The 25362-nt window shown below is 45.2% G+C and overlaps 1 protein-coding gene across 7 annotated transcripts in view; it reads right to left on the reverse strand.

The window, feature by feature from the left end:
* Positions 1-25362, reverse strand: part of tbck (TBC1 domain containing kinase) — a 223106-nt gene that overhangs the window by 107860 nt on the left and 89884 nt on the right. For all 7 annotated transcript variants that reach the window (XM_086006990.1, XM_086006962.1, XM_086006942.1 and 4 more), the window contains one exon: positions 14287-14372. In XM_086006990.1, coding sequence (XP_085863116.1) covers positions 14287-14372 — 86 coding nt within the window. The remainder of the gene's footprint in view (positions 1-14286; positions 14373-25362) is intronic.

Here is a 25362-nt window from a genome sequence, read left to right on the forward strand (position 1 = left end):
AGGCACTATTTCGAAGAGGAGCAGGGCAATATTTATCCCTCAATTAACATCACTAAAAACAGATTATCTGGTCATCATCACATTGTTGTTTGTGGGATCTTGCTCTACGCAAATTGGCTGCCGTGTTTCCTACGTTACAGCAGTGACTACACTTCAAAAAGTACTTCATTGCCTGTCGAGTGCTTTGGGACGTCCCGAGGTCATGAAAGGAGCTATAGAAATGCAAGTCTTTCTTTCACAACCTCAGGACGCCCCAAAGTGCTTCTCAGCCAATGAAGTATTATTGAAGTGTAGTCACTGTTGTAATGTAGGGAAACACAGCAGCCAGTTCGCACCCAGCAAGGTCCCACAAATAGCTATGAGATAAATGACCAGATGACCTGGTTTTAAAGGCTATTGATTGAGGGATATAGGTTGGTCAGGACATCAAGAGAATTCCCCAATTCCTCTTTTACATCCAGCTGAGGGGGCAGACTGGGCCTCAGTTTAATGTCTCATTTGAAAGATGGTACCTCTGATGGTATAGTACTGAGGGACTGTTGTACTAAGTAACAGCCTAGATTATGTGTCCAACCTCTCAAAGTTGGGAGTTTAAATCTTAGTTGATCAAATTTACATATGTGACTTTAGTGGTTTTTGATAGAGCACTATATAGAAGTGAGGCATGCTATCATTTTGGTACAGGGAAGGGGAGTGGGTGGGAGATAAGCTAACACCACCCAGCTTGATTTGCACCTGTTATTAGCCAACCATACAAGAATATCAACAGCAGATGTGGATAAGTCAGGAGATTAAGGCTGTAGTCATACTGCCACATCCATGAGAAGTGGTTCTGGATGCAGATTGGTTCAAAAGTAGCTGCATAAATCTGCTGCTCACGATGCGGTCTCCTCTACATTGGGGAGACCAAACGCAGATTGGGCGACCGCTTTGCGGAACACCTCCGTTCAGTCCGTAAGGGTGACCCCGAGCTTCCGGTTGCCGGTCACTTTAATTCTCCGCTTCACTCCCACTCTGATCTCTCTGTCCTCGGCCTCTTACACTGTTCCAATGAAGCTCAACGTAAGTTCGAGGAACAGCAACTCATCTTTCGATTCGGCACTTTACAGTCTTCTGGACTCAACACTGAGTTTAACCATTTCAGACTATAACCCCTGCCCCCATTTTTCAGGCTGTTTATGATTTTGCCATCCCCATTTGCAACATTTAATCTCTCCTGCCTCCTGCCCTAGCACAGAATGTTCCTTCCTCCCCTCTCCCAGCCTCGGCACCTGCTTAAAATCTGTTACATCTCTAGCCTTCTCCAGTTCTGATGAAGGGTCCCAGACCTGAAACGTTAACTCTGTTTCTCTCTCCACGGATGCGGCCTGGCCTGCTGAGTGCTTCCAGCATTTTCTGTTGTTATTTCAGATTTCCAGCATCTGCAGTGTTTTGCTATTGCATAAATCTGGAGTTAGCTGCAGATTGACTTAAGAGATTAAAGCCAAGTGGTACGAGACTCCCTCCAGGAAACCGTCTTACACTGCTTGGCCTCACCATTGAGTGTGGCTCCAGTGTGGTAGGAAGACAGGTTCAAAAAGAACTAAGATGATCCACTGGACCTTCTGGACCCTTTGTAAACATGCTGCAGAGTCTTTTTGATGTGATCAAAATGATCCAGCCTGCTCTCTCCCAAAGTTAAATATAGTTAACGGGTGAATAGAACTCTGCGTGCGTACAATTTCCTTGTGATAAGAGTACGATTTTCAGCCGGGCAGTCTGCAATGCAAGTCAGGTCTTGATCATTGTACACTTCAGACTGCAGCCACCAGTCTTGGACAGGTAGCATTGTATAACTGCAGCTTTAGTTGGCGGAGCAGAATCCATGGCAGCACATATAGTCCATGGGCTGTGAAATGAGGGGTTCTGATTGGTTTTCGTGAAACAAGGAAAGGTTGTTCAAGCAGAGTCCTTACCATCAGGTATCTACCAGTGCAAAATGGATCCATGCATTAGCATTAGAACCAACTTTGGTTAGGTGATTAGGAATTGAAATTCCAAAACCATTTTTACCAACATAGTTGATTGAATCATTTCGGGCATCTATCCCTGTTAATTACTTTCTCTTGTGTTTTACCATATTTACAACAGGGTAAGATTCTAACTCGGAGATGTGGAAGGAGTGGGGGGGGGGGGGGGGGGAATCCTGGATTGCGATCGGGAAACCCGGGAGAGCGGGTTTCCCTCAGGCCCTGCCAAATTTAACGGCAGGCCCTAATTAACATTTTATTTGTGTGTTGGGCAGGTAGGCCTGTGGCACCAGGTCACAGCCGGGGAGCAGAGAGGAAGGATGGAGGGATGAGAGGCCGTTGGGGGGTGGGGGGGGGGGGGGGGGGAGGAGAGGGTGTTCGGAGATTGGGGGCCAGAGGTCCGAAGTCCAGAGGGGGGATCGGAGATCGGAGGCCTTGGGGTGAGGTCAGAGACCTTGTGGGGGAGGGGTGTCCGATTAAGGGGGGGGGGGGGGGCTGTTGGCGAGGCAGGTACGCTGGATCCAGCAGGTAAGTGGAAATGCACTTCCCTGCAGTCTGCGCCTTCCTTTAGCTGAGTTAAATTTGAAATGGAGATTCAAAATGAGGCACGCATTTATAATATTTAAAGTGCCAACCCGCCTCCTGGGAGCAAGTTGGGCGGCCCCTGTCCCTCCTCCGTTAAAACCGGAAGTGGGCGGGTTTCCATCACTTTAAATCGCCCACCCAGCCAAAACCTGCCCATTTTTTGGGATTAAAATTCCCCCCACAATCTCCAGCTGCATGTTTCTTTTTCCCATTTAGCTAACTCTATTCATAAAATTGTTTACATCTCACAGAATCGCTCATTACAGTTAACAACATGGGTAGAACAGAAATTTCTTACTAATGTTTCACTATAAACCCATTTAAATGAATAAAATGTTATGGAGCAAAAAAGTCATTTTTCAGGAATTGACTGTCTCACTTTAGGAAGACAGGTATCTTCTTTCCCTTCGCAATACCTCAGTTCTTAATGCAAGGGGGGAAAAAAAAAAGAAAGAGAAGTCAAACTGACCCAACACGTAATCTCACAGAAAGACACGACCCAAGGCAACTGGAACAGTGCCAGCATGTGCAAACATTTTAACAGCAGCAGTTATACAGGGTATTGGTGAGGCCACACCTGGAATACTGAGTGCAGTTTTGGTTTCCATATTTAAGAAAAGATATACTTGCTCTCGAGGCGGTTCAGAGAAGGTTCACTCAGTTGATTCCAGAGATGAGGGGGTTGACGTATGAGGAAAGGTTGAGTAGGTTGGGCCTCTACTCATTGGAGTTCAGAAGAATGAGAGGCGATCTTATCGAAATATATAAGATTGTGAGGGGGCTTGATCGGGTGGATGCGGTGAGGATTTTCCACTGATGGGTGAGACTAGAACTAGGGGGCATAATCTTAGAATAAGGGGCTGCTCTTTCAAAACTGAGATGAGGAGAAACTTCTTCACTCAGAGGGTAGTAAATCTATGGAATTTGCTACCCCAGAGAGCTGTGGAAGCTGCAACATTAAATAAATTTAAAATGGAGATAGACATTTTCCTAGCAGATAAGGGAATTAGGGGTTACGGGGAGAGGGCAGGGAAGTGGACGTGAGTCTAGATTCAGATCAGCCATGATCCTATTGAATGGCGGAGCAGGCCTGAGGGGCCGTATGGCCTACTCCTGCTCCTATTTCTTATGTTCTTATGTTCAAGCTTCCCCGGTGAAAGATTAGTCTGGTTTTGCTGCAAAAGGATTAGTATTTGGGCATCAACTTCAGGACATGCACAGTCCTAAAGTGCATGTCTTTAGCCGTCACAGGAAGCACGTGTGAATGTCTTTCTACAAGGCAGAAAGAAACTTGTGGGCGGGTTGCTTTCTTCAGCTCTACTAAATGTACTACTGTATATATGTACAGAATGCTGTTTACTTACTCAAGAGTTAAAAACATTAAAGGGAGGGTTAGGGTTAGGGTTCATGATAAACCACAATGGGTTTCTTATGTTTAAATTTCATCGGGTTTTAGTTACCAGACTTATAATAATGGCTTTAAAATGTCTTTTTGTTGCAAGATAAAGTTGGTTAAAATGTAGGGTGCGTCAGCAAAGATTTTTTTTAGGTTACTCTTTTTAAATGGTGGCTAGGCTTAGTGCACACTCTTGCTTCCAAGTCATAAGGTCATAGGTTCAAGCCCCACTTCAGAGCCTGGAGAGCATAATCTAGGCTGACACTCCAGTGCAGTACTGAGGGAGTGCTGCACTGTCGGAGGAGCTGTCTTTCAGATGAGATGTTAAACCGAGGCCCCGTCTGCCCTTGTAAAAGATCCCATGGCACTATTTCAAAGATGAGCAGAGACTTCTCCCTGGCGTCCTGGCCAATATTTATCCCTCAATCAACACCTAAAAATCAGGTGATCTAGTCATTATTACATTGCTGTTTTTGGGAGCTTGCTGTGCGCAATTTGGCTGCCGCGTTTCCTATATTACAACAGTGACCGCACTTCAAAAGTACTTCATGGGCTGTAAAACGCTTTGGGACGTCCCGAAGTCTTGTTCTTTCTTTCTCACTTTGTATCCAATGACGGCATCAAACATGCTTCCGTTCAGTGTCAACCTGGGCCATATGCAGCGACTAGATTACACTGACAATGTCTAGTCACCTACCTCAGGAATGAATCCCCTATTTTACCCGCAGCACTATTCCACCTCCCACATTGACCTGTCTGAGCGAGGTTGTCAAATAAGCATCAGCTCTACCGGCTGAGGTAGTTTTCTGTTAGAGAGGAGTGACCTCTTTGAACCAGACCAAGGGTGCTTTCAATTGGACTTCAAGAAGTTTTAACAGCCATCAGAAGCAGACAACTGGATTCAAACTAAAATCCACTGAAGTTCAGCTCATTGCTCCACCAAATTTCCCTGTACCACCCTTGCCATCCATAAGCTTATTGTAGACGAATGTATTGAAGTCCTGCCTTTGACTGAAACTTGGCTCACGGGTGTCAACGCCTTGCTCCTTACCAAAACCTCCATACCCGGCTATACATTCCACCACCTGCCCTGCCTAAACCGCCACAGTGGTGGCGTGTCCCTGATCTCCAATTCACACCGTGGGCTCTCTCCCTACTCCTCTGGTACCTTCTTCCTGCCTCTCCTTTAAAATCCTGGTTGTCTAGTGCTTCCCCCAAGCCCCATCCCAAGTTTCTCCTCAAGATATCCTCCCGCGACCTTACTTAGTTCCTTTGTGCCATCCACCATTCAAAAAATGCCAACTGTGGAAAAAAGTACAAGATTTTCACACCAATACACAAATTCAGATGAGCTTATAGAATTTCACTTACACTGAGATTCTGTGGGTAACAACTATCACAATTTGGATTTCCCTGCAGGACACGAGGCAGCATGGAATGAAAAAAAAAGTGTGCCCCTCCTGTTGTACTATCGTGAACTCTACCCAATTTGTTCAACCTCCTGAAAGAGACGACATCCAGTGCTAAAACTACCAAGCAGATAAAAGTCTATGAAATCTCTCCCTGTCCCCCAAAGACAATTGAGTGAAAACTCCAGGGCATCAATCTAACGTTACAAACTGCATTCTTCAATTTGATCAGCTGGGCTTCACTAATGATATTTCCATGATCGCAACAATAGAAGATTTGGTTTTCTACAGAGTATTTCATAATCTAGATCTATATCATTATAAGCTTCCATCTCATTATTAGCCTGATCAACACCCAACTTCTTTTCAACAGATTAAATCAACACAGCATTAACCCCTTTTGCTGGAGTATATTCCACAAATCTATTTTATAGGGGAGGGGGGGTGAATTCTTCTAATTTGATCTGCCTAGCCTCCTTAATCTTGTGCTCTTGCCTTCGGGGGCTGCCTTTACTGTTTTAATTGAACAACCTTCTTTTACATTTGTTGTGCTTTTCTTCAACTAAAGAACTGTGAATCGTAACTCTCAATCTATTTTGTTCTCCAGTAAAAATAGTACGGCTTAGTCTCTGTTCAAAACTTTAAAAATCAAGATTACAGAATTATCTTTGTTGCTCTTCTTTGAACTCAGTTCAAGATAAAGACCTTTTGAAGACAGGATGTGTAAAACCCCAAAAAGAATTACAAATGCAGCCTTACTAGTGAATTACAATACTAAAATTACTTATTTTGACATAATCAAACGTTCATGGATGCATCCCAGAACTTGATTGGTATTACTGATAGCATCGTCACATTTTCAGTGAATGGTGAATAACAACACCCGTATCTTTAAACTTTTCCATGTTTGCGTATGGACATCCATTTAATGTGTCTGCCCTTCAGATGAATCAGGGGATAGTGCGGGAAGGTGGAGTTGAGGTAGAAGATCAGCCATGATCTTAATGAATGGCGCAGCAGGCTCGAAGGGCCGAATGGCCTACTCCTGCTCCTATTTCTTATGTTCTTATGAGAAGTTAAATTATTTGGCTGTTCAGGTGGACCTTAGAAGTTCCCCTGGCACTACTCGCAGAAGGAGTTGTTCTCCAAGGCTCCTAACCAAAATTCCTCCCACAACCAACATCGTAAAAATGATTAAGTGGTCATTCATCTCATTGCTGCATGCAAAATGGTGGAGGCATTTATCAACATGAGAACAGTTACTACACTCAAAAAAGTAATTCCTGCACAAAAGGACTTTCATTGCATACATGTTTTGCAGTCCAGATCCAGTTTTCATTATTTTAAGTTTATCCACATTAAAATCCTTCTGCCATTCCTTAGCACATCGCATAATTTATTCCTGTTTCTGAGACTCATTTCAATCTCCTTGATACTGGCTCCATAGCTTGATGCAACCAGCAAACTCTATATTACTGGAAGCAAGCTCCCAAGTACCATTTGTGCGTAATGTAAACAGATGAACCAGAACAGACTACCCCCTCTCCCCACTTTATCACCACTTCTACTTCCGGTTCATAAAGTCGTTTTCAATTTAGTAGCTAATTCGCCATAAATTATATTAGCCTTAATCTGCATTAAATGTCTCACACGTGGAACTTTATCAAATGCCTTCTGAAAATACAAGAATATTGGCCCGGATTTTACGGGGCCTATGACAGCGTACGCTATCGTAAGTGCTGTGAATGGCCGTGTAGGTTTCAGGTTTCTGCATGCGATGCGCGTGCCAGATCGTCCGCATCCGCTATAACTTCACTTTTGCAGGTGCAGAGTTGGGCTATTTGCCCAACTACTGCCCGGCGAATACCCATGAAACCCTTACGCCTGGTAGGTAAGGCCTTCTATTACCAGCATAAGGGTTAAAATAGATGTTAAAATACATTTTTTGAAATGATTTAAACATTCACTTACATTTAAAATTAGTTTAGGTAAATTTTGTCCCGTTTAAAAATGTTAAAATTTATTTTTCATAAGTTTAATTAATTTTGAACCTGCAATCATTTATTTTTAGTACGGGTGTGAAATTTTATTTATTAGGTGATTTCTATTATGCTTATGGGGGTTCGGTACGTAAATAGAACCGCATGCGTCCCTGGGATACGTGGGCTTTTACGCAGGCACACGCCTGCAGGCCCAGAACCACAAGAGTCCGAAGCTCCGGAGACACAGCACAAGGTAAATGCGTAGTTTTCTTTCGGTTCAGAGGCGTACGCGGGCGGCATGCCTCCAACCGAAATTTCCAGGCCATAATATCCACTGAACAGCTGTCTTCTATTTTTTAAGGCGGCTTGTAAAGCATGATTTTTCACTTCTGAAATATAATAGTGTTGACTATTCTATATGATCTCTGGTCTTAATTAATAATGATAGTGTCCTGAAAAATCTTGAACAATCCCCTTACTAACTGGTTCATAATTCATAATCGAGCCATGCTGTTCCAGTACAGCTACAACGCTGGCATCTATCCGACAATGTGGAAAACTGCTGAGGTATGTCCTGTCTACAAAAAGCAGGATAAATCCAATCCGGCCAGTTACCGCCCTATCAGTCTACTCCCAATCATCAGCAAAGTGATGGAAGGTGTCATCAACAGTGCTATCTTACTCACCAATAACCTGGTCACTGATGCCCAGTTTGGGTTCCCCCTAGACCACTCGGCTCCCGACCTCATTACAGCCTTGGTCCAAACATGGACAAAGGAGCTGAATTCCAGAGGTGAGAGTGACGGCCCTTGACATCAAGGCAGCATTTGACCAAGTGTGGCATCAAGAAGCCCTAGTAAAACTAAAGTCAACGGGAATCGGAGGGAAAACTCTCCACTGGCTAGAGTCATACTTAGCACAAAGGAAGATGGTTGTGGTGGTTGAAGGTCAATCACAGTCCCAGGACATCACTGCAGGAGTTCCTCAGGGTAGTGTCCTAGGCCCAGCCATCTTCAGCTGCTTCATCAATGACCTTCCCTCCAACATAAGGTCAAAAATGGGGATGTTCGCTGATGATTGATCAGTGTTCAGCGCCATTCACAACTCCTCCGATAATGAAGCAGTCCATGCCTGCATGCAACAAAACCTGGACGACGTTCAGGCTTGGGCTGATAAGTGGCAGGTAACGTTCGCACCACAGAAGTGCCAGGCAATGACTATCTCCAATAAACGAGAGTCTAACCACCGCACTTGACATTCAACAGCATTACCATCGCCGACTCCCCTACCATCTACATCATAGGGGGGTCACCATTGATCAGAAACTTAACTGGACCAGCCACATAAAAACTGTGGCTACAAGAGCAGGTCAGAGGCTAGGTATTCTGCAGCAAGTGTCTCACCTCCTGACTCCCCACAGTCTTTCCACCATCTACAAGGCACAAGTAAGGAGTGTAATGGAATACTCTCCACTTGCCTGGATGAGTGCAGCTCCAACAACACTCAAGAAGCTCAACAGCATCCAGGACAAAGCAGCCAACTTGATTGGCACCCCATCCACCACCTTAAACAGTCACTCCCTCCACCACCGGCGTACCGTGGCTGCAGTGTGTACCATCTACAAGATGCACTGCAGCAACTCGTCAAGGCTTCTTCGGCAGCACCTCCCAAACCCGCGACCACTTCCACCTAGAAGGACAAGGGCAGCAGGCGCATGGGAACACCACCACCTCCAAGTTCCCCTCCAAGTCACACACCATCCTGACTTGGAAATATATCGCCGATCCTTCATCGTCAGTGGGTCAAAATCCTGGAACTCCCTCCCTAACAGCACTGTGGGAGTACCTTCACCACACGGACTGCAGCGGTACAAGGCGGCGGCTCACTACCACCTTCTCAAGGGCAATTAGGGATGGGTAATAAATGCTGGCCTCGCCAGTGATGCCCACATCCCATAAACAAATTAAAAAAAAAAGAATTCCCTTACCCCTCAATCACTCTTCTGTGTGAGTATTTGGAATTGCATACATTAGCTATCCTCATGTTGAATAAGGAATTTGCTGAATGCTTCAGCCACGTCGACATAAGTTTAAGTATGAAGTCACTCTCTATGTTTGGTTTGCAGTTTCTTTGGCTAACAATCAAGTTACATAAAGCTGAAGAGACAAGAATGAATTTTGACAGATTCGAAGAAGTGCTAGATATTATTAGCACAAGATTTTCTGATTCTCGTGCAGATCTTCCAACCTTCCTGCAACCGGTTCAATTCCGTTACGACCTACGTTAGCTGCTCCATCTGTTTGCATTTGCAACGTGCAAGACCAAGATCTCGAATCTCCACCCAAATGACACCTTTTCTCTTCTGCATAACTCAATGTAAACATCCATGCTCCCTGCACCTCAGATGTTCCTCAGTTTCTAAATTCCTTATCGTAACATTTTCTCCTTCCTAAGGTTAATTATTAGATGTACCTTAAACTGCTGGGCTGTTTTTAACTCTTTATTTACTCCCCCTTTTATCTCACATGCGTCTTCCTTAAAAACTTCTAGTCAACGTCCAATGCGCCAGAATTCCCTAAATTCTGATGTTAACCTTCGGGCTGCTGCCATTTTTCATATGTATGCTCGGGTGTCAAACTGCTTTACTGCAAAATCACAATTTTTCTGAATTTGCATAGTTTCACGTTAGATTCATCAAATGATAATAAATGGGATCAGAACAAAGGCCTTGAGCTGAACCTTGTGTATAAATGTGTCTTAGTCACATTTTCAAACCATGCAGCTTGAAAAAAAAATACTTCAGTTTTAGTTGTAAATGAGGTACACTTAAAGCATTTGCAGTTTGCCCACTTCTAAGGAACCGTAGCCCAGAATTTCCTCGGAGCTGGACCCGCTTCGTCGCTGTAACTTCAACGAATTGCGGTGGAAAAACTGCATCAACGGGGTTTCGGCTGCACGTCCAGCGAAGTTACAGTGGAGTAGCTCGGAGGAAATTTGGGGCCCATGTGGCTGTTATAACTCAGGTTAGACTATAGTCACAAAACTCCTAATGGTCATCTGGAATGGATTAAAAAAGACAAAGAACTTGCATTTATATAGCGCCGTTCACAACCTCAGGACATCCCAAATTACTTTATAATCAATGAAGTACTGTACTTTTGAAGTGCAGTCACTGTTGTAATGTAGGAAACGGGGCAGCCAATTTGCGCACAGCAAGCTGCCTCAAACAGCAATGTGGTAATGGCCAGATCATCTGTTTTAGTTGTTGCTCGATAAATATTGGTCAGGACACAGGGAGAGCTCCCCTGCTGGTCTTCGAATACGGGAACACCAAGGTCCAGGGCAGGCCAAAGAAAAAAGCCAGTAAAATTTAGTTCTGCTCCTGAAGGGACCAAAAGACCCAATTTATTTTTTTAAGGTAATTGATACTCACTGGGATTGATTACCTTTGTTTTAGACAGTCTTAGAGCCTTTAATAGGCCCTCAAAAGACCTCATAACCACCTCTCAGCTGGCAGGTGTTTTGTTGAGCAGCAGCTGGATTTATGCTGACCACAGAAGCAAGCTCTTAAACAGATAGGGGGAAAAATTGAGTTGTGCCCCCTTTGGGGCGCTAACTTCGCCGGAGGGGGGCGCTACTTTTAGCGCCCCAAAAAAACGTAGCGCCCCCGCGGCCAAAATGGAGTGGTAGCGCCCCAAGAGAGAAGTGGGGCGCTACTGGAAGTGCCCCGCCTCCCTCTTGGGGCGCTGCGAGGGAATATCGCGACGCTATGTGCCACAGTCGCGCCGCGGTATTGCAGGCCTTCCTTCCCCGATCAAAAAGCGGAAGAAAACTGCAACCAAATACAATTCTAAAACTTGGCAGGAACATGCCACCTAAAATAGGAGGTGAGTTGCCTGTTGATCTGTTTTTGGTTTAACTTAGGGCAGGGATGTCGACCGGGACACAAGGAGAATAGTACTGTGAGGGCTTCAGCAAACTGTCCCACTCCAGAGACGAGCAAAAAAAATCTAAGCTAGCACTTCAGTGCAGTGCCGCGGGAGTGCCGCACTGTTGGAGGTGCCGTCTTTCGATGAGACGTTAAACCGAGGCCCTGTCTGCTCTCAGGTGGACGTAAAAGATCCCATGGCACTATTTCGAAGAAGAGCAGGGGCGTTCTCCCCTGTGTCCTGGTCAATATATTTATCCCTCAATCAACAACACTAGAACAGATGATCTGGTCATTAACACATTGCTGTTTGTGGGAGCTTGCTGTGCACAAATTAGCTGCTGCGTTTCCTACATTACAACAGTGACTGCACTTCAAAGGTGCTTCATTGGCTGTAAAGCGCTTTGAGACGTCCTGTGGTCATGAAAGGCGCTATATAAATGCAAGTCTTTCTAAAGGGGATTGGGGAGGGGGAGATTACAGGTTGTTCTGAGGTTTACTGTGCTACTGACAGACATTTCTTGAAAGCTTTAACAAGTAATGCCTCCACATTATAAGACACAGAAGAAGTTGAAAAAGGATTTACGACTTAAAAAAAAGAAAGGTTTTGTGTCTACTTTACATTTTTATAATAATTTCCCAAACAATCCACTCAAAATACAGACGAGAGGAAACCCCAATAGGAATCATCGCCATTTAAGTTAAATTCAGGTTCCATAAATAGCGAGAAAGTGTTTAAGTTGACATCACTGCCAATCCCCGAACACGGGGTTTGTTTCAGTGCCTCTTCTCTCTCTCTCCCCAACTGCTGGGAGTTGCATGGCAGTGGTTTGCCTTGACTTTCTTCAGCCTGCCCTGCCTCACAACCCATAGCCCCAGCACTCTTGCCTCCGAGTTAGAAGGTTGAAAGTTCAATTCCCACCGCAGGACATGAGCACAGAATCTAGACTGACACTTCAGTGCAGTACTGAGGGAGTGCTGCATTCTCAGAAGCTCGGTCTTCTAGGTGAGACGTTAAATCAAGGCCCTGTCTGTTCTCTCAGATGGACACAAAAGATCCCATGGCACTATGCGAAGAGCAGGGATTCATAGCTAACATTCTCTCTCAACCAACACCACCCAAAACAGAAATAACAACAGAAAATGCTGGAAACACTCAGCAGGTCAGACAGCATCCGTGGAGAGAGAAAAACAGAGTTAATGTTTCAGGTCTGTGACCCTTCGTCAAAACTGGAAAAAGTTAGAGAAGTAACAGATTTTGAGCAAGTGCAGGGGCTGGGAAAGGGGAGAGGGGAGGAAAGAACAAAAGGGACGGTCTGTGATAGGGTGGAAGGCAGGAGAGGTTAAATGTTGCAAATAGGGATGGCAGAATCATCAACAGCTGCCGCCTGAAAAAATAGGGGCAGGGGTTATAGTCTGAAATTGTTGAACTCAATGTTGAGTCCAGAAGGCTGTAAAGTGTCTAATAGAAAGATGAGGTGCTGTTCCTCGAGCTTAAGTTGAGCTTCATTGGAACAGTGCAAGAGGCCGAGGTCGGAGTATTAAAAATTGACAAGTGGCTGGAAGCTCGGGGTCACCCTTACGGACTAAACGGAGGTGTTCCACAAAGCGGTCACCCAAACTGCATTTGGTCTCCCCAGTGTAGAGGAGACCGCAGCAAATACAGTATACTAAATTGCACGAAGTACAAGTAAATTGCTGTTTCACCTGGAAGGAGTGTTTGGGGTCCTGGACAGTGGGAAGGGAGGAGGTAAAAGGGCAGGTGTTGCATCTCCTGTGCTTGCACGGGAAGGTGCCGTGGGAAGGGGAGGTGCTGTTGGGGGTGATTGAGGAGTGGACCAGGGTGTCGCGGAGGGAGCAGTCCCTTCGGAATGCTGAAAGTGGAGGGGAAGATGTGTTTGGTGGTGGGATCACGATGGAGGTGGCACAAATGGTGGAGGATGATCCGTTGAATGTGGAGATTGGTGGGGTGAAAGGTGAGGACAAGGGGAACCCTATTGTTGTTCTGGGAGGGAGGGGAAGGGGTGATAGCAGAAGTGCGGGAAATGGAACGGACACGGCCGAGGACCATGTCAACCACAGTGGAGGGGAATCCTCGGTTGAGGAAAAAGGAAGACATGTCGGAAGCACTAGTATGGAAGGTGGCATCGTCAGAACAGATGCGGCGGAGACGGAGAAACTGGGAGAATGGAATAGAGTCCTTACAGGAAGTGGGGTGGGAGGAAGTGTAGTCCAGGTAGCTGTGGGAGTCAGTGGGCTTATAGTGGATGTTTGTCGATAGCCTATCCCCAGAAATGGAGACAGAGAAGTTGAGGAAGGGAAGGGAAGAGTTGGAGATGGACCATGTGAAGGTGAGGGAAGGGTGGAAATTGGAAGCAAAGTGAATGACATTTTCTAGCTCAGGGAGAGAGCAGGAAACGTCACCAATACAGTCATCAAAACCCAAAACAGATTAGCTGGTCATTCCTTCATTTTTGCAGTTGTTGGGACCTTGCTGTGCACATACTGGCTGGTGCATTTGCCTACAAGTGAGTGTACTTCAAAAATTAACTGGCTGCGAAGCACTTTGGGATAAGGCGCTATATAAATGCAAGTTCTTTTCTTCTGTGATCACAATGTTATCCCAGCAGATCACCCCTTATTACAACAAGGATGTCTGCACTGAACCAGATGATATTCAAACCAGGCTACCTCTGTGCAGGCCTCCAAATAAGAGGCAGTTGCATGATGTGCACTCACATTCACCCTCGTTAGTGTTTGACTGTCCAACCTTGTTTCATTTATTATCAAGGGGAAAGACAAACTTAGCAATAACTCTGTCAAAATAGTCTCGCTCAAGTGCAAAGTGACATTTCTCTTCTAAGCATTGCCCTCTTTGTAACCCCCACACAGATTTGAGATCCACTGGTTTTTGAAACCACATTAGAGGACATCTAAACTTCCAAGAGAAGAATTTATACGTGCCCTTAGTGCTTACATCTGGAATGAAGCCAATCTCGTTGAGATGGTTACTCAGTTCTGGGTCATGGAAAGCAATCATCTGGGAAAACACTGTCAGATACTCTGTAACAAGGAGAAATGTATTAATAATCAAACAGAAAAAGCAACCGATGAAAGAATTATTGTTTTCATAACCGGTCATACAGAGGAAGTACTCACTATCACACAGACACGACCCACCCAGCCCACAATTTTCAGGGTGGCTGCGCAAATATTTCGCTCAGCAAAGGACCTGCTTTCGAAAAGTTGAAACCACGAGTCAATATCACAGCTTTGTGATATGCAAATGCTACTTACCCTGTAATAGCCTGTGGAAAAAGACATCAGTAACCAACATAGTTCGACTTGTGGTATAAAAACACTACCAGTTGCCGTCACGTGTAGTGGGGGAACGTTTGCTCAGCTTAACGCTCGAACTTCCAAAAAAAATACCTAAGCTGCATCTTTGCGCCTGCAGTCCAGATATAAAGGAACGATCTGTACACTGGCACAGTGTCTTGCTGTTTCTGGACTCTAAACAACTCTAAAACAAGCAGCAATTTCATCGTTTTAAGAAGGATGTCAAGGCCACGGAGAGGGTACAAAATAAATTTACCAGGGGACGGGAGGCTTTAGTTATGAGGAGAGAAGAAAAAGGGGGACACTTTTCACTAGAATGGAGAAGAATGAGGGGAAATTTGACAGGTGTTCAAAATTATGAGGGATAGTAATAAAGTACATGGGGAAACACTATTTCCATTGGTCGATGAATCAATAACTAAAGAGCAAAATTTTTAAGACTATCCTCAAAAAGAATGAAGGAAGGCGTCTGGAGAATTGTTTTTACGCAATGGAACTACCAGTGATGGAGGGAGAATCTGTAAAACTTTAAGGGATATTTGGAAAAAAAAAGAAAAGCATTTAAAAAAGGTACGGGGAAAGCACAGGGGAATGGGATTCAGTTGATGGGACGAATGGCTCCCGTTTTTGCTGCAAAATTCTACATTTGGCAATAATGTTGTACATAGCATATGAAACACGTGAGAATGGATTTCCAGGTTCTGAAAACATGCAAGCTGCCTGATGCATTGGTGGCTTGATCCACATTCCTTGCAATACATTATCTCATACATCACATTTTTAAACTTCTCAATTAATTCCAATCCACTTGGTGCAATACGGGCGCAAAACTGATAAGGTCCCATTTTGCTTTTGATCGCAATCCCATTCTGTGATCGCATCAGGTTGCACTGTATCTGACGTTCCAGCGTCAATCTACTTCTATCAACATTTGTGCGAGACAAAGGGAATGCGTAAAGCAGATATTCCCTTCCAGATAGCCCTGAAACAACCTTCTCTGCAGGAATATCTTTCCAGTGAAAGATCTGAAGCTATAGCAGACACGGAGGACAAAGCTGACTGAAAAGATCACAGATTCTTCAGTGATAAGCGAGGCCTACTGGACCCAGACAGTTTCCTTTATACAGGTTGAGCAAACGTACAAACACTAGGGGTTTGGGAGGGTAGTGGTTATGTTACTGGACTAGTCATCCATTATTATGTTTAATAATCTAGAGCACGTGAGCTCAAATCCCACCATGGCAATTTGAGAATTCAGTTTAAAAAAGTTAGTACCAGTGAAAGTGACCTTGAAGCTGTCAGATTGTCGTAAAAAAAAACAACTGGTTCACTAATGCCCTTTAGGGAAGGAAATCTGCCACCCTTACCCAATCTGGCCTATGTGTGACTCCAGTACCACACCAGTGTGGTTGACTCTTACCTGTCACCCTCTGAAGTGGCCTAGCAAGACACTTTGTTGTATCACAACTCCATGGTAGAGGAGAAGGCCCACCACCACCTTCTCAAGGGCAACAAACATGGGCATTAAATGCTGGCGTTGCAGCGAAGCCCACAGCCCGAGAATCAATAATTAAAAAAAAAAATACGAAAAAGGATAGAAAAAGACCTGCTAGCCCACGATGCCTGTCCCGTCCTGGTATAGCGTCAGCTCGGCTCAGGTGGTAGCATTCTCACCTCCGAGTTAGGAGATTGTGGGTTCAAGTCCCACTCGAGACTTGAGCACAAAAATCTAGGCTGACACTCCAGTGCAGTACTGAGGGAGTGCTGCACTGTCGGAGGTGCCGCCTTTCGGATGAGACGATAAACTGAGGTGCCGTTTGCCCTCGCAGGTCGACGTAAAAGATTCCATGGCACTATTTCGAAGAGCAGCAGGGGAGTTCTCCCCGGTGTCCTAGCCAGTATTAATCCCTCAATCAACATAACAAAAACAAATTATCTGGTCATTTATTTCATTGCGGTGTGCAAATTGGTTGCTGCGTTTCCTGCACTACAACAGTGACTACACTTCAAAAGTACTTCATTGGCTGTAAGGTGCTTTGGGACATTGAGGTCATGAAAGGCGCTATTTCATGCAAGGTGCTTTCTTTTACCTCTTTTAAATGCTTGCAGTGAATTCCTTCGCTGTTGAACGCAAAATCCAGGCCAATGTGTATTTTTAGTGCTTTAATTTAATGCTAATTAATTCTCGAGGACAAGCCATAATCAAACCGGGTCAGAACAAATTCCCCAATATGGGATTTCCCCAGAAGAAAAGAGAACCAGTGCAAAGTATGGTAGGACATATCCAGCACTCGCCGCTCAACTTTTCGTGGGCTTTTGCACGGTATCGTACGGTATTTAGAAACGCTTGCAGTGAATCTGCACTCACTGCGCACTCACTCACTGGGAACTTATCCCAGAGTCCGACGACTCTCTGTGGAAAAGAAGTGACACCTGGCATCTAACCTAATTCTATGGTTTCATAAATTATATTTAGGTTCCCTGGTCCTCCCTAACCTATCTAAAATCAATCAATCTGTTAATATATTCAGTTAAACTATTGTCAATGCGACTGCTGGTAGGACCATAGGAACAGGAGTAGACCATTCAGCCCCTCGAGCCTGTTCCGCCATTCAATTCGATCATGGCTGATCTATATCTTAACTCCATCTACCCGCCTTGATTCCGTAACCCTCAGTACCCTTGCCCAATATCAATCACAGTTTTGCAATTTTCAATTGAGCGAGCCTCAACAGTTTTTTTGGGGGGGAAAAGAGTTCCAGATTTCCACTGCCCTTTGTAAAACTGACAGACAAGAGGCAGCCCATCCCAGCAAAAGAAAACAACAAAAATGTCTTTGGCTGGAAAGAGTTAAAGATTACATGACAATACCCATCGTATAGGAAAGGGAAATAAAAAGGCCAATCCGACACAAAGAACAAGACCAAACTATTACCACATACCTGGGATGCTGCATCACTGAAAGGAAAAATGCAGCCATTCCACCTGGGATGAGGTGAAAAATTCTGCCTCTTTGTAACTCATTTGAATTGACACAAGAGTTAAGATGCATAACTACCAGCTGAAGAATTTAACCCCTATAAATACAGGAGCTTATTTTACGAAAAGTGTCTTGTTAGAAAATTGGAATCACGCCATGACATTGTTGAAAAAGCTGGGACATCATAAATGCTCTATTTATTAAAATAAACTCACTTTGGAACCAAACAAAAACTCTTTTAGCTGGCTATGTCCTACCATACTTTGCACTGGCTCTCTTTTCTCCTGGGGAAATCCCATATTGGGGAATTTGTTCTGACCCGGTTTGATTACGGCTTGTCCTCAAGAATTAATTAGCATTAAATTAAAGCACTAAAAATACTTATTTGCCTGGATTTTGCAGTCAGCAGCGAAGGAACGGCACTCGCCGCTCAACACGCTTACAGCTGCCCACAGACTTTTCGTGGGCTTTTGCATGGTAACGTACAGCATTTAGAGATCGTTTTCAGCACGGCATCCTCTACAAGGGATCTGTGGCGTGTGTGAGCAGGACAAGCAACAGTGATTCAACCAATCAGATTGAAGGATCCTCACTGAGCCACGCAGAGTCTAAAGCAGGAAGTATAAATTAGAATATTTAATTCAATGTACAGAATGCAAAATAGATGGAAAGAAAGATGGCATTAAGAGAGACAAGAGACAGAAAGAAAAAGTAAAAAAAATCTCCAACAATAATTAAATTCTGAAGGAGTGTGACTCAACACTTGTAAAATGTAAATTTTCAGGGCCAGAGAGGTTGTATGACAGTAATTAAGACTTATCAGACCGTTAAAAATCCACTTATAACTGAATGCACCAGCCTTAACTTTTCTGGCGTGTTTAGTGGGTGTGGGTAAGTACAACAACTTCACGCCATTGCATATATTTGAATGCCAAATCTATTGGCAAGGTTCTGGTGTAGCGAAGCTTGTGGAGGAGCAGGGCAAACCGGACAGCAACTTCCTGATTTCTGCATTTAACTGCACATGTGCGGACGCCGGAAGTTGCTGTCTGATTTACTCCATAATAACAGCGAGCGCAGATAGCCTTGCCGTTATTCCTATCGCAAATTCCGGGCCAATATCCCCTCCAATAAAAACCACGAGGGTAAACTTTCAGAGACTCTGCTCCAGCATGAGGTCTCACATTGCTCCCACTGATGTATGTGCCCGTTCCTTTGATCTGTGCTTCCATTGAGCAAGACTCTGCCCTGGGAGAGGAGCCTCCAAACTTTTACCCTCAGTTCACTTGAAGAAGTGTGTGTGGGGGGGGGGGGGGGGCGGAGGGGTGGGTGCGTGCTGGGAAAGAGGTTTAAGATTAAGCTTTCCTTTGTGTAGTACATTACAGGAATAAAAATTTGAAAGTTGTCAATTATGGCTCTTCTGAACTAACCCTAACTCTACAAGCACGAAAAATAATTGATTTGCGGACATGTAGCACAAGGGTTTGATAAACAGTTAAAACTGCAAGAAAAGAATTGAACTGAAATGGGATACCTTTCAAGGTGTGACTAAACAGTAATAACTGACTATTACATGTACCCACGAGCTTCAAAGAGAGCATTATATGGAACATATACAACCTTGATCTTAGTAAAGTACATACTGAGCCATTTATTGCTCAAGTGTATTTTAATTGATGGGTGGCTACACATACTCTCAGTCTCCACTTGAGCATTAGCAATATCCAATGTAGTTCGAACGTCACTGTTTAAGACAGCATTCAGAAAGGTCCAGCAAAACTGACGCGAGCACTGACATGAAAGTTGAAATCCTTTCAAAAGGTTCCACATCACCCAGACAGCAGACTCAACCCAGTTCCTAAAGCTCTTATTTAGTCATCAAGCTTGGGGGCCTGACAAGACCCCATCATTTCATCTCCACGCCCCGCACAAAAATGTCACCAGTCAACCTATGGAGTAATAGCCGCAGCACTGACAGGTCTGCAGGCAAGGCTTCCTAGCACAGCATATTTCCAGTATATTACTTAATATATTAGATGTTCCAGCTGCTGCAACCGTCGGTCCTGGGAAGGTAGATGCAACCTTGCAGAGTGCACGTGAAATGCAGTGCAGATTAGGTTTACCATTGTGGTATGGAGCAGTGAAAGAATTAAAGGCACGTGCAGATTGCTCGAATGAAATCAATTTGGAAAAGTAATGCGTGGGGCACAAATTGGCTGTATGGGATGCTTAACCATCAGAAGGATTAAACTACAGGTTTATACACCATATACCATGGCATATTTCTGCAGCTGACCTAAGCTATGAGCTAATGAGTCTCACTGCATGCTCCTTCATCTGCTGTGTATCGGCAGCGCCACATACTGGACAATGCAAGTTACTGCTCGACTCAGCAACCAGAGTCTTTTACAACTTCATCCTTTATTATTTTAAATATAATTTGTTCACATTCTGAAACAGCTTGGGCTCTGAAAGTGATAATTAAATCAAGAGGAAACGCAAAAGAAGCAAAGACTGTTTCTCAGACAAAAAGGATTGGTTTCCTACACTAAACTCACATTTCTGTGGATTCTTTGGAAAAGCGATCACTGTCTGTAACCAGAGGTATTGTGACCTCGTCACTCAGTCCCATAACCCTTCCAACCCCTTTAAGTTCTCCTAATCTGTATTAGTTTAAAGGAGCATGAAATGAGCGCGCTAACTCACGAAATTGAGTGGTGACGTGGCCTGTTCAATGATTACTGCATTCTATTGCAGATGAATGATTGTAATGAGTATGCGGATTAATTTCAGCTTTGTACTCAGGCCACCCAAGATGCAGACTCGGAGCCCAAAATATACATCTTAAATGGTAATTTTAATGAGGACGCCTTGATATCACACAGCATCACTTGGCTCCGTTGCTGGCTCAGTGAGGAGCGATGCCTTGCAGTCCAGAAAGATGCCAGATTTCGATAAGGGTTCAATTGGTTCCCACCTTCAGTCACTATGCAGTGATGCCGAGAGGTGCGTGTCTGTGCAGGTCCGGCTGAGGACAGGATCAGGATCAGGCTCAGCTGTGACGTCCCCCCACAGTCCAACGAGACTCATAGAAACATAGAAGATAGGAGCAGGAGTAGGCCATTCGGCCCCTCGAGCCTGCTCCGCCATTCAATGAGATCATGGCTGATCATCCAAATTCAGTACCCTGTCCCTGCCTTCTCCCCATATCCCTTTAGCCTTAAGAAATATAGAAACACAGAAGATAGGCTCACCATCAAAGGCCACACAAATATAGTGGCCACTTGGAAGAGTTATTAGAGGGTGACTACTGTCATATAACCCCCCCCCACCCCCCCCCCAAACTGAGGAGTCCACCCCTGCAGGAGGGCAAAGGCAGAAAATTGGTGAGGGAAAAAAGTAATATTGGGAAAAGCAGCAGTGGTGTAACAAGACCTCCAAGAAAGCAAAATCAACTGATTTGTTCATTTTACAGAAAACCACATTCCCTCCCTCAAAACACCAAAACAAATCCCACCCGAAACATCCTATAAATTGAGGGGAAAAGAAAATACTGCAGATGCTGGAAATCTGAAATAAAAACAGAAAATGCTGGAGATACTCCGCAGGTCAGGCAGCATCTGTGGAGAGAGAAACAGAGTTAACGTTTCAGGTCGATGACCCTTCGTCAGAACTGGAAAAAAGCAGGAAAAGGAACAGATTTTTAAGCAAGTGTAGGGGCTGGGAAAGGGGGAGGGGATGAAAGTACAAAAGGGAAGGTCTGTGATAGGATAGAAGGCCGGAGAGGTTAAGAGACATTAAGAGATATTCAAGACAAAAGGAGATGGTAATGGGACAGGTTAAGAAACAAAGGATGGCTCTAGATGAAGTGTAAATTGTGCTGGCAGAATGATAGACAGCGGCCATGTGGGGGAGAAGAAAAAAGACAGACAAAGAGTGTGGATAAAAAATATATATATGATAGGGGCCGAGGTTATGATCTGAAACTGTTGAACTCTATGTTGAGTCCAGAAGGCTGTAAAGTGCCTAATCGGAAGATGAGGTGCTGTTCCTCGAGCTTACGCTGAGCTTCCGTGGAACAATGCAAGAGGCCGAGGACGGTGAGGTCTGAGTGGGAATGGAGCGGTGAATTAAAGTGACAGGCAACCGGAAGCTCGGGGTCCCCCTTATGGACTGAACGGAGATGTTCCGCAAAGCGGTCACCCAATCTGCGTTTGGTCTCCCCAATGTAGAGGAGACCGCATCGTGAACAGCGAATACAATATACTAGATTGCAAGAAGTACAAGTAAATCGCTGTTTCACCTGGAAGGGGTGTTTGGGGCCCTGGACAGTGGAAAGGGGGGAGGTATAAGGACATGTGTTGCATCTCCTGCACTTGCATGGGAAGGTGCCAGGCGAAGGGGAAGGGGTGATAGAGGAGTGGACCAGGGTGTCGCGGAGGGAGCGGTCCCTTCGGAATGCTGAAAGGGGAGGTGAGGGGAAGATGTGTTTGGTGGTGGGATCACGCTGGAGGTGGCGGAAATGGCGGAGGATGGTCCGTTGAATGTGGAGGCTGGTGGGGTGAAAGGTGAAGACAAGGGGAACTCTATCGTGGTACCGGGAGGGAGGGGCAGGGGTGAGGGCAGAAGTGCGGGAGACAGAACGGACACGGTCAAGGGCCGCGTCAACCACAGTAGAGGGAAATCCTCGGTTGAGGAAAAAGGAAGACATGTCGGAAGCACTGTTATGGAAGGTGGCATCGTCAGAGCAGATGCGGAGGAGACGGAGAAACTGGGAGAATGGAATAGAGTCCTTACAGGAAGCGGGGTGGGAGGAAGTGCAGTCCAGGTAGCTGTGGGAGTCAGTGGGCTTGTAGTGAATGTTTGTCAATAACCTATCCCCAGAGATGGAGGCGGAGAAGTCGAGGAAGGGAAGGGAAGAGTCGGAGATGGACCATGTGAAGGTGAGGGAAGGGTGGAAATTGGAGGCAAAGTGAATGAAATTGTCTAGTTCAAGGCGAGAGCAGGAAACGGCACCGATATAGTCATCAATGTACCGGAAAAAGAGGTGAGGGAGGGGACCTGAGTAGGACTGGAACAAAGAATGCTCCACATATCCCACGAAAAGGCAGGCATAGCTAGGACCCATGCGGGTTCCCATAGCAACACCTTTGATTTGGAGGAAGTGAGTGGAGTCAAAGGAGAAGTTGTTCAATGTGAGAACAAGTTCAGCCAGGCGGAGGAGGGTAGTGGTGGATGGGGACTGGTCGGGCCTCTGTTCAAGGAAGAAGCAGAACGCCCTCAGGCCATCCTGGTGGGGGATGGAAGTGTAGAGGGATTGTACGTCCATTGTGAAAAGGAGGCGGCTGGGGCCAGGAAACTGGAAACTGTTAAAGTGCCGGAGGGCATCCGAAGAGTCGCGGATGTAGGTGGGAAGAGACTGGACAAGGGGAGAAAAAAAAGAGTCGAGATAGGAAGAGATAAGTTCCGTGAGGCAAGAACAGGCTGAAACGATGGGTCTACCAGGGCAGTCCTGTGCGGGGTTGGGGAACTTTGAGGTTGGTGGCCGTGGGGGGAAGATCTCCAGAGGAGATGAGGTCAGTGACAGTCTTGGAAACGGTGGCTTGATGTTCGGTAGTGGGGTCATGGTCCAGGCGGAGGTAGGAGGTGGTGTCGGAGAGTTGGCGTTTAGCTTCCACTAGATAGAGGTCGGTTCGCCAAACAACAACAGCACCACCCTTGTCAGCTGGTTTAATGACAATGTTGGGGTTGGATCTGAGAGAATGGAGTGCTGCAAGTTCAGAGGGAGGTAGGTTGGAGTGAGTGAGGGGAGCAGAGAAATGGGGACGGCCGATGTCACGCCGGCAGTTTGCGATGAAAAGGTCTAGAGAGGTTAAGAGGCCAGATGGAGGGGTCCAGGTTGAACGAGAATTCTGAAAGCGGGAGAAAGGGTCAGCAGGAAGACTCCTGGCCAAAGAAGTGGGCACGGAGATGAAGGCGGCGGAAAAAGAGCTCAGCATCGTGCCGAGCTCGAAATTCATTGAGGTGGGGGCGTAAGGGGCTGAAGCTCTTAAAAATCTGTTCCATTTCCTGCTTTTTTCCCAGTTCTGATGAAAGGTCTTCGACCTGAAACGTTAACCCTGTTTCTCTCTTTACAGGTGCTGCCTGACCTGCTGAGTATCTCCAGCATTTTCTGTTTTTATACTATAAATTGAGGGTAAGGCCCAAAATATCTAGAAAAAGAAAAGGCAAGGGTGCAATTAGAGCCTCTTTGGTGCCACCAGGTAGCCTGGAGACATTACGGAAATTAGGTATATCCCCCCCACCCAAACAACCCAATTCCCAACATCAGGGAAAGAAACAAAAGAGACAGGCCCTGAAATTCTGTAGGTTTTCACGGGTTACCCACTGGAACTCTGGAGGGAGAGAGTCCTGGCATAACTCAGTTATGCCGGGTCTCTGCTCTTTTTTTGGGGGGGGGGGGGGGGGGGTTCCCATGCGATGTTCCCTTTAAGCCACGCAGCTGTCTGGAGGTCCTGCGCAGCCCTGAACCGGCTTTTCAAATCGGCCACGCAGCCCGTTAAAGGGACCGCGCACCCAAAAAAAAATTAGGGTGAACATTGTTCCAGTGTCTCCCGCCGATGGAACGTCTGTGCAATTTCAAGGCCAAAGATCCACGCGTCTAATAGATAAGGGAATCTTTTGGCACAACACAGAAGATGCACGAAAACTAAACACTGTCCTCGTCTATGAACGCATGGGATTTGCTTTAACAAAAACAACTGCGAGTCAGAGGGGGTCGAAATGAGTCAAAAATCACCTGAACTTCTCCCCCTCCCCCTGGTGAATTGAATGACAAAACATTGTTAGACAATACCTTGGATTTAATACCAGAACAGCTGTTTAAACTTAAAGGGTAACAGAGTGTTACAAGGCAATAATTCAATTAAGTAGTTTGTATGATTCAAAGTACAGAAGTGAAGCGTTCAGCTGAAATAAACACGATATTGAATTACTGCTTTAGACTTGCTGACAAGACGCGTGCCGTTCTTTGACAGATGTACTGCACCATATTTAACTTTGCTTTTGAATTCATCATTTAATGACAATTGAATGGCAATTGATGCTAGATCAATTGTTAATTTTAACTCCGAGATTGATAGATTTCTGTTAACCAAAGGTATTAAGGGATATGGGGCAAAGGTGGGTATATGGAGTTAGGTCGCAAATCAGCCATGATCTCACTGAATGGCGGAACAGGCTCGAGGGGATAAATGGCCCACTCCTGTTCCTATGACTAATCCACCAAGTGAGGCAGGGGCAGCACAACGTAATAGAGAGAGCAATACAGGTCCTGTAGTAATACAGCATCACAATTAATATAACATGTTATAACCAAATTAATATAACCAGGTTTAGGAACAGCTTCTTTCCCAGGGCTGTCATCCTACTGAACTCCACAAATAAACGCTAAAGCCTGCACATCTGCCAATGCACTTTATTATGGTTATGTTTATGTTAATGTATTACAAGCCAAATGAATGTTGAATGTTTAAATGTCTTAATCTAAATGTACACTCTCGGGAGCCGCAAGCCTACATTTCGTTGTACTGCACTTGTGCACTAACAATGACAATAAAGTTGATTATGATTATGATCAATGTTTCCTCTCATTTCTTGTTGGGTGCGCTGCCCCTTTAATGGGCTGTGATGCCCATTCAAATTTCCGCGCCTGTGCGGTTTTTGGAGTTAGAT

This window comes from Somniosus microcephalus, chromosome 2, assembly GCF_052327205.1.
Source record: "Somniosus microcephalus isolate GS21.2 chromosome 2, FLI_Smic_1.0, whole genome shotgun sequence".
Lineage (NCBI taxonomy): Eukaryota > Metazoa > Chordata > Chondrichthyes > Squaliformes > Somniosidae > Somniosus > Somniosus microcephalus.